Source organism: Suncus etruscus, chromosome 4 (genome assembly GCF_024139225.1).
Source record: "Suncus etruscus isolate mSunEtr1 chromosome 4, mSunEtr1.pri.cur, whole genome shotgun sequence".
NCBI classification, from domain to species: Eukaryota; Metazoa; Chordata; class Mammalia; order Eulipotyphla; family Soricidae; genus Suncus; species Suncus etruscus.
Genome location: NC_064851.1, coordinates 1,529,650 through 1,538,364, shown reverse-complemented (window position 1 = coordinate 1,538,364; position 8,715 = coordinate 1,529,650). Strand labels below are relative to the sequence as shown.

The following is an 8,715-nucleotide window of genomic DNA, read 5'->3' as shown; positions in this document are numbered from 1 at the left end:
CCCGAACTACAACTCCCAGGATGCCCCGGGCCGGCGACGCCGCGTCGCCCTTCGAACCGGCCAATCGGCTGCGCGCGCCGCTTTTTAAACCTTCCCAGGCCGTTGGGTCCGGGTCGTGCGGTGCGGACCTGGCCGGCCTGGAGGGCGGTGGGCCTGGGCCTGGGCCTGGGCTGGGGGCTGGGGGCTAGGGGCTGGGGCGGGGCCTGGAGTTGGGGTGTTCGGGGCCGTCCCGTGTCTGCATCGTGGGGTTCCTGGGCTGCCCCCCACTCACCTCTGCGCTTTCCCCTTGCAGCGAGCGACCTGGCACCGGGAGGCCCAGTCGGCCGGGCTGGGCTCGGAGCGAGATGGACGCCCCCCGCGAGGACGGTAGGGACCCGGGACGCTCGCACCCCGGGCCCCGCACCCTGGGCCCTGCAACTCCACTCCCGGGGCCTGGGCCCCACACCCCGCACTCCCGGACTCTGCACCCCGCACCCTGGGCCCTGCAACCCCACTCCTGGGCCCTGACCCCCGCACGCCCGGGTCCTGCACCCCCCACTCCCAGAACCTGCACCCCGCATTCTCGGGCCCCGCACCCCACGCCCTTCTCTCTGTGGGCTTTGGAGGAGACCCCTAAAGACGCAGCGGGTCAGCGGTGGGCCTGTCCCGCACCTTGTCCTCTTGGACCATGGGGTGAGGGAGGCCGCTGGCCTGTGGGTGTCCAGGGTGTCCACAGGGGTCACCCAAGTAATGTGCGGGAAGGCAGGAACCCGCCGCCTGGTTTTAAATTTAGCCCTGCCTTTTGGGCCACACCTGACGGTGTTGAGTGAGGCTGGCTCAGTCCTGGCTCATGGCTCGCATCTGGCCGCGCTCTGCTCTGCGGGGATGTCTGTGGGATCCGGGGGGTGAATGGACCGGCTGCATGCCAGGCAAGCGCCCACCCCACCTCCAGACTCCTGTCCCTGAGCTGTCTTCTCTCTGGAGGTGCCTGCTCCTTCCCTTCTGTCTGCCATGAGACGGTTGTCTTGGAGAGTTGAGGCCTGTGCAGTGGGGCTTGTGCTGTAGTGGCTTTCCTCGGCCCAGACAGTGTGCGTCAGAAACTTGGGTCCATTGCGTTACACCTCACAGTCCTCAGGGATTACTGCTGGCTCTGGACTCAGGAATCACTCCTAGCAGTGCTCAGGGGACCCTATGGGATGCTGGGGATCGAACCCAGGTTGGTCACATGCAAGGCTAGCACTCTCCTGGCTGTGCTCACTCTAGTCCTTTCTGCCACTTTGCAAGTCGAAGGGGCCCTTTGGTGAAGGACTAAGGTTAGGAATGTTGCAGGGTGTCGGAGGGGGAGTCCCACACCTCTCAGACACAGGCCTGTGCTCTGCCCCTGAGTTGCATCTGTGGCCAGCTGCTGACATTGGGTGGCCCTATGAACATCCCCTGCCCTGCCTACTTTTCCCAGGCACTGCCAGGAATGACCCTGAAGCACACAGCCTACATGTAGCCCCCAAACCAACTTAGTTTGGGGTGCTTAACTCAGGAGGGCCACAGCGGCCAATACTGTTTGGAAAGGCACTAGAGGCCCAAGGGACGGTCTCCTGCCTTGCCTTGCCTTGCCAAATGTGTGGGTCGGTAACTCATGCGTCTCCCGCAGATGTTCTTCTCCTGGAGGATGAGAAGTTTGACTTCGATCTCTCGCTCTCGTCCTCAAGGTAAATAAGTGCTGTCCCTTCCATCCCTACCTGGTGGGGGGCCCCTTCACTGACCGCCTTCCCACCCCCACCCCCATTCTCCCCAGCACCAATGAGGACGATGAGGTCTTTGAGCCCGTGGAGCACAAAGAAAGATGCATCGAGGCCAGCTTGGAGCCAGGGCCAGTGACCCCCGAGAAACCTGCCCCGCTGGATCCCAGCAGCTGGCCCTGGACGCCCCTGACGGGGGACGCATTCGTGGAGGTGTATAAAGAGGCCCACCTGCTGGCTCTGCAGATAGAGGGCGCACGCAAGGACCCTACACTGGCCCTACAGACAGACGGTGCCTGCCAGGACCTCACGCTTACCCAGCAGACAGATGGCTCCCACCAGGAGCCCACACTGACCCAGCAGACAGACAGTGCCGGCCAGCACCCAGTCCTTGCCATGCCTACCCAGCCCCAGATCCAGGCCCGGGAGCACTTCCTGCGGGAACCCAAGCGCAAAACTAGCTTGTTTGAGAAAGAAAAGGAAGCAGAGAGAAGCCCTCAGTCGCTCAAGAGGGAGACCTTCTGTGTGAGGCCCGGTGCAGGGCCCCGAGCTCTTCCCCAGGGCCCTTCCATGCCCCAGAAAAAGGGCACCAGCCGACTGTTACTGCCCCGCGCCCCTCCTCTCCGCCGCGTCCCCGCTCTCCACCGCAAGGCCTTGGAGAAGGTATGAGGGGCTCCTGCCACACCTCGAGGTGCTGGGGAGGACCTCAAAAGGGGCATCATCCAGAAGGTGGCAACAGTGCTGGGTGGGGTGGTCTGGCCTGAGAGTCCCCAAGGGATGGGGACTGTGTTGGTGCCCTGGAGAGGTTTCACCTGCACTTACCAGCTGCCTATCCCAGACTGGCTTCAACACCAAGCCCTGAGAGCACCCCCCCCCTTGTGGGCTTGGCTTGATCTCATGTCTCTACGTGCATCTGGGAGCTGTCTTCAGGCCGGCAGTGGCCCCCGGGGACCTGTGGGTGTGTGTGTGGGTCTCTGCCGGACAGAGCTGATGCAGAAACTGGGGGCGTGGCATTGGGCTTCTGTCCCTTATCCCAGTGCTGGGCAGGGTGGTGCTGGGAGAGCAGCTGAGCCCCCCAACCCACCCCATGGCTTCTAGAATGATCTCTGAAGGCACCTCTGGAACCCCTAGGTCTGGGTTGGGCCACTTATTTATTATTTTGCTTGGGGTCCACTCTCAGCTATGCTCAGGGGTTGGTTGCTCCTGGCTTTTTGTTTTGTCCTGTTTCTGTTTGGGGGCCACATCCAGCAGTGCTCAAGGGTCACCCCTGGTCTGTGCTCAGAAATCATTCCCTGGCAGGCTCGGTGGACCTTATGGGATGCCAGGGATCAAACCCAGGTCAGTTGTGTGCAAGGCAAGCCACCCACACCCCCGTGTTCTCATTCTTGCCCTAGCTGATGATTTTCTTGGCATAGACACCCGCTGGGGGCTGAAGTTTCTCTGTCTTTGCCTTGGTTTGGGGCCCACAGCTGACATGAAGGTTCTTGGGTGCTTCTTGCATGCAGAGCTTGAGCTCCGCCCCGCCGGGTGTTTCAGGGGCCACAGAAAGGTTCTGGGGTACCGATGGCAGTCCAAGTCGACAAAACACAGACTGCATGCTTGGAAATGCTGAGTCTGAGTGTCTGGACCACAGTCATGGCTCCTTCCTGACTTCAGGGCTTCTGTTTGTCTTTTCCCTGGGCTGGGAGCTCTGTTCTTTGCTTTGAGGGCGCAGCTCCGCAGCCGTCTGGGGGGCGGCTGTCACCGAGTCCTTCTGCCACTGGTGAGACGGTGCGTGGAGGGGCTGTGCCTGCCCTGCGATGCCCAGATTCCTCCCTGGGACCCAGCTCTGAGTGACCCTTCAGGGCCCGGCCAGCCTCACATCCCAATTGTCATTTCCAGCCTCCAAAAGGTCCGAATGAGCCAGCGGCCAGTCCTCCCCGGGAGAGACCCCCAAATGAGAAGGAGCCCCCCAGGGACCAGCGCTCAGGCGGGGATGGCACCAGCTTGGGGCCGGGCAAGCGCTCACTGCCTGTCCCTCAAAAGGTGGGTCTGAGTTTCACGCCTGTCTCTTCATGTGTGCGGCTACGTCTTCTCCGGATACCTATGTGTGTGCGCGTGCGTGTCTGTGTCTGAGTGTATGTCTCTGGCAGTGTGTTTGTGTGTGTCAGTGTGAGTGCATGTCTTTGCATCTGTGCATGAATGTGGGTGCCGTCCACATCTTAGTGTGTATGTGTGAGCATGTAGGTCTGCAGGAGGAAGTGGATTGGGCCTGTGGGGTCCACGAGGCCGTGTGCAGGGGTGCAGCATTGGGTGCAGCTGGGGAGAGGCTGAAGATGGGACCCCAGAGTTCCGTCAGCTGGGAGGGTGGTCCCCAGGCCCAGACCGCCATTGTCTGTTTGTCCACCAGACTGAACATTCCTGGGTTTCCCCTTTTCTTCCTTCAAGCGGTTCAGACTCACGTGCAGTCCTGACTTTCACTCATGGCCAGCTAGATAGGGGGCCCCAGATGAGCACTGCCATCCACACAAGGGGTGCTGGGATGGTGGGGCCGCCGTGGCAGGTGCAGTTGGGGGAGCTCTCTCTGCGTTGGCTCAAGGAAGGTTGATTTCGGGGGCTGGATCGGGGAGGGCATTTGCCTTACACGCAGCCAACCCGAGTTCGATCCCCGGCACCCCATATGGTCCCCTGAGCGTAGAGCCAGGAGTCAGGCCTGAGAACTGCCTGGTGTGGTCCCAACTCCAAAAATAAAGCAGGTAGATTTCGGGGGACACTGGGTTTTCCTTCAGGAAAGGGGGTGGCAGCCTTAGTTATTCCGGGAGCCCCCATGGGTGTCTGTCCAGTGATTGTTCTTTGCTGTTCTGCTTCCTTTAGCCGGGGCTGAGGAAGACCCTGTTGAAGCCACCTAGTTTCTCCAGGAAGCCATTGGCCTTGGGGGCCGCACCCTCAGGGACCTGCGGGACACGTGTCTCCCACTCAGCTGCAGGCCAAAGCCAAGGCAAGCCTAGGCAGCGTAGGGTGGGCTGTGGGAGAGTCGTGATGCCGGGTTAGGGTGGCTGCCCCAAGTGGAGTTTTGTCCACCCCCAGCAGCCCCGTGAGTCTGGGTTATGGGGAACACCACCCACTTTTGTGTCTGCAGAGCCAAGGCCAGGCGAGCAGCCGGCTGCTGCCACGGACGATGGCCGGCTCCCCGTGGCCCCTAGCAGAGCTGGCCCCAGCCTGGCCAGACAGCCTGTCTTTTCCCGGTTGTCCTGCCGACAGAGCCAGGGAGCCACCCAGCCCCCCGCCGAGCTCCCCAGGGCATCCCGGCCTCCAGAGCCTGCAGCCCGGACACCGGCCTCCCGCCGAAGCCTGTCCTGGTCTTCTCGGGCGTCCTCGTCTGGGGGCGTTCGCAGGCGTGAGTCCTCGCTGGGGTCCAGGACAGGGGTGTCGGCACTGACCGAGCCCTTCAAGGTGCCCAGGAGCCCTGCCGGTGAGTGGGGACTGGGGACCAGGGTGCGGGGGACTGGACGGAGCCCAGATGAGGTGACCCACCTTTCTCACACAGGCGAGCACCCTGGCCTTGCCACACCCCAGTTCCCACAGGCTCAGAGACAGCTGTCACACACCCCGGCAGGGAGGTAAAGGCCGTCTGTGTCCTGCTCTCTTCTTCTATCTGTTGTGAGCTACCCTGGCAACTGTGTCTGGCTCAGGGGCCTAGGGGTGGGGGAGGTAACCCAGCTGTGCGGTCACCATCCTGCCTGTACTCTTGGGAATGTGTGGGCTCTGTAGGACACTCGGTGTAGCTGCTTGGGCTGGTTCTTTTTCTTTTTTTGTGAAACACCCAGTGGCGCTCAGGGGTTCTTCTTGGCTCCATGCTCAGAGATCACTCCTGGTAGACTCAGGGGACTCTGAGATGCCAGGGATCGAACCTGGGTCAGCCCCGTGCGAGATAAACAAACGCTTTCCCCCCTGTGCTCTCGTCGCTCCGGCCCCTGCTCAGAATCCTTTCATTTCTTTGCTTGCTTTGGGGCCACCGCCTGCAGTGCTCAGGGCTGACTCCTGCCGCCGTGCTCGGGGGATCCTCTGCATTGCCGGGGATGGAACCTGGTGTGGGCCACTGATGAGGCAGGCTCCTGCCCCTGGGGATCTCGCTCACTCACTGGGCTGATTCTTAATCAGCCGTAGCTGTTTCTCGGGGCTTCTCATCCTTCCTGCCTCGCTGGGGGAAGCCAGTCCAAGGGTCCTGCTGGGAAACCCACCTGAGCACACGTGTGTCTATACACACACGCACACCCGGACTAGGCCCCATACCCTGGGAGACACACTGTCAGGGGGTTGGTACAAGCGTGGGCGGGGGGCTTTTGGATGGTCCTGCCCATGAGCACCCTGGTGCCCTGCAGGACCCCCCTCCATAGCACCCCTGCCCCGTGCGGCATCACCAGGACCCTGAGTGCCTCCAGGCGCCTGTCGGCCTTGCCCACACCTGCCAGCCCCCGGCTCTCCAGCCTGCCCAGGACCACCCCCAGGACCTTGCCTAGGCCAGCCTCACCCCGGTGTGGGTCTACACAGCAGCTTTGTTCTGAGCCCCGGAGAAAAGGGCCCCCAAGGTGAGGGGGGTAGGGGGTAGGGGTGCAGGGATGGTCTGAAATGGGGTCAGCCACCAGGGGCTCAGGCTGCAGGTGGGGGGGGGGGAACCTGCTGAGGAGAAGCCTTGGCACTGGGTGGGGTACTTGCTGGTGTCCTGATTCCCATCCTGGTCCTTGTTTCTGCTCACCCCAGTGTGCCTGAGCCATCACTACCCCATCTCTTCCCTAAGGCCTCTGTCATCCCCCCCTCCACTGGGCTCTGTCCCCTGCGCAGGCTGGTTATGTTGGGGGCACCTGACAGTGCCCAGGCCTCTCTCTCCACGGCTAACACTGCCAGGACACATGAGCACATCGGGGGTGCAGGAGGCTGGCTTGGGTGGGGGCACATCCAGGGGTGCTGGAGCCAGGACAGTACACGGAATTGATCCCGGGATGCAGAGGCAGCAGGAGGGGTTAGAGGGTCCCTGGGCCAGCTGGCTGCCTCCCTCTTCCTCCTGCTGGTGACTCTGGAGGGACTCTCCGACCATGGCGCCCCTCAGAGGACCTTTCTCCATAGGACGGGCCCAGCCTGGGACAGTGACAACCACACCACGTCCAGCGGCTCCAAAGCCTCCCCCGACGGCAGCTGCTGCACCCCCGTTGTGCTCCAAGCTCTCTGCTTCTCCCCAGAGCCGAGCAAGCAGAAGACCCCGGGGGAGGCACCGGAGAGGGAAGGGGAAGGGGTGCAGCCCAGTGGCCCCTCCACACCCTCCCCATCAGAGGTGGTGAGTAATGGACCTGCCTGTAGCACCTCACAGCCAGGCAGGGGTTGAAGTCTACACGCGGGTACACACATGCACCCAAACACACACTCGGGGTGGGGTGTCACAGGAGCAGGGACAGGCTTCACCAATTGGGGTGCTAGCACATCTGCCCCGCACCTCCCCGAGCTCTGTCTCCTGCTGAACTCCTATCCCCCTGCCCCGTGCAGGGTCTTCTCGTGGACATTGGACCTGACCAGTTGGTCGTGGCCCCCCAAGCCAAGCCCACCCTCGTCGAGGCCCCCCTCATCGACTTCTGCAGCACCCCCGAGGCCAGCGTCGTGCCCGGGTCTGAGAGCCGGCCCCTCATTGACCTCCTGGTCAACACTCCCGAGTGGCTCTGGAACTCAAGTGCGCTCAAGTGCAAGCCTAGTCACGAGGTGGTGCAGGTATGTGTAGAGTGTGTCGTTAGGGCTGTGGGTGCTCCGTGCTGGGACTGTCCCTGCAGTGGGTAAGTGTCTAGGGCCTGACCCTTCCTCGGGAGGGAGTCAGAGCCTGAGGTTGGCCACCGCCTGGTGGTGAGGCAGGGCTGAAACATCCAGCTGGCTTCGTGAGAACAGCGCACACACCCTGACGCCCATGTGTGTCTCTTGCAGCTGATCGATCTGGCCTCACCTCTGATCCAGCTGAGCCCCGAGGTGGACAAGGAGAACATGGTCTCGCCTCTCCTCAAGTTCTGAGCACGACCACTGTGGCTCCTGCTGCCGCCTGAAGATTCCCCACCCTCACCCCCGACCCTTCCAGTGTAAAACAGCTGTTGATGCTTGTAAAACTGAAGGTGTTAATTGTCCAGATCTAAATTAAACAGCCCCATGGAAGCATATTGAAGCCTGGCGAGACTCATGCACCCAGAGTCTCTGGTGCCCCAAGTGTTTTCTTCACCCAGTTCAGGAGCAGCTGGTGTTACCCCTTTCCGAGGTGCTCACCAGCCCAGCCAGGCCTGTGCCTCAGATTATGTTCCTGCCAGGGGAAGTCCCCAAGAAGGTGCTGGCCACCTTCTGCAGGCAGTGGGGCTTCTTGGCAGTCCCTCGTGGCTCCTCCGCTTCCCATGCTGGTCTCTCGGTCACACCCGATCGCCCCCCCACGACGGGCACCCCTGCCTGGGTGTTATTCTGGCCTGCGGCCTCTTCACCAGGTCCCGTCATCTTGCCTGATGCTGGGCAGCAAAGTTCCCTGCGGTGAAGTTGTTCGTCTGCCCCACGGGCAGGCTGGCACTAAGATTCCCGCTGGCCTCACCCAAGGGTCCTGCAGGGAGAAACTGGCCCGGGAAGGCCCTTCCCAAGCGCCCAGCGCCCACCGTCCCAGTGCCTCCCCTTGCCTTGGGTCCCCCAAGTCCGAGTTTTCCTCGTCCCTTCGGGTTCTTGCTAGCCCCGAGAGCAGGGTTTGGAACTGCCCTGGGGAGCATCGTCCCGGGGTCCCCGAGCACGCCTGTGTCTGGCCTCGTCTGCCACGGCTCTGGTCTGGCACCAGGCCGCGAGGGGGCTGCAGGCTGACGGCGGGGGTGGGGATCGATAGGGATGTCGCCCCGACAGGCCGGGCAAGCACCTGCATGCCTGTGTGGGCATCCCCTCCGCTAACTTCTTTGTCCCACCTGAAGGATCAGAACTGCCCACACCTGGAATGGGCGGGGAGAGGGGTATGTAGGGAGAGGGG

The 8,715-nt window shown here is 62.4% G+C and overlaps 1 protein-coding gene across 1 annotated transcript; it reads left to right on the top strand.

Moving 5' to 3' along the window:
* Positions 1–344: 344 nt before the first annotated feature.
* Positions 345–7,742, top strand: GTSE1 (G2 and S-phase expressed 1). Its single transcript, XM_049771510.1, has 13 exons — positions 345–366; positions 1,628–1,685; positions 1,772–2,007; positions 2,104–2,378; positions 3,423–3,485; positions 3,597–3,740; positions 4,569–4,692; positions 4,834–5,166; positions 5,856–5,916; positions 6,077–6,283; positions 6,819–7,026; positions 7,233–7,451; positions 7,659–7,742. The coding sequence occupies exons 1-13, from the start codon at positions 345–347 to the stop codon at positions 7,740–7,742; spliced, it is 2,034 nt and encodes a 677-aa protein (XP_049627467.1).
* The last annotated feature ends 973 nt before the right edge of the window (positions 7,743–8,715 follow it).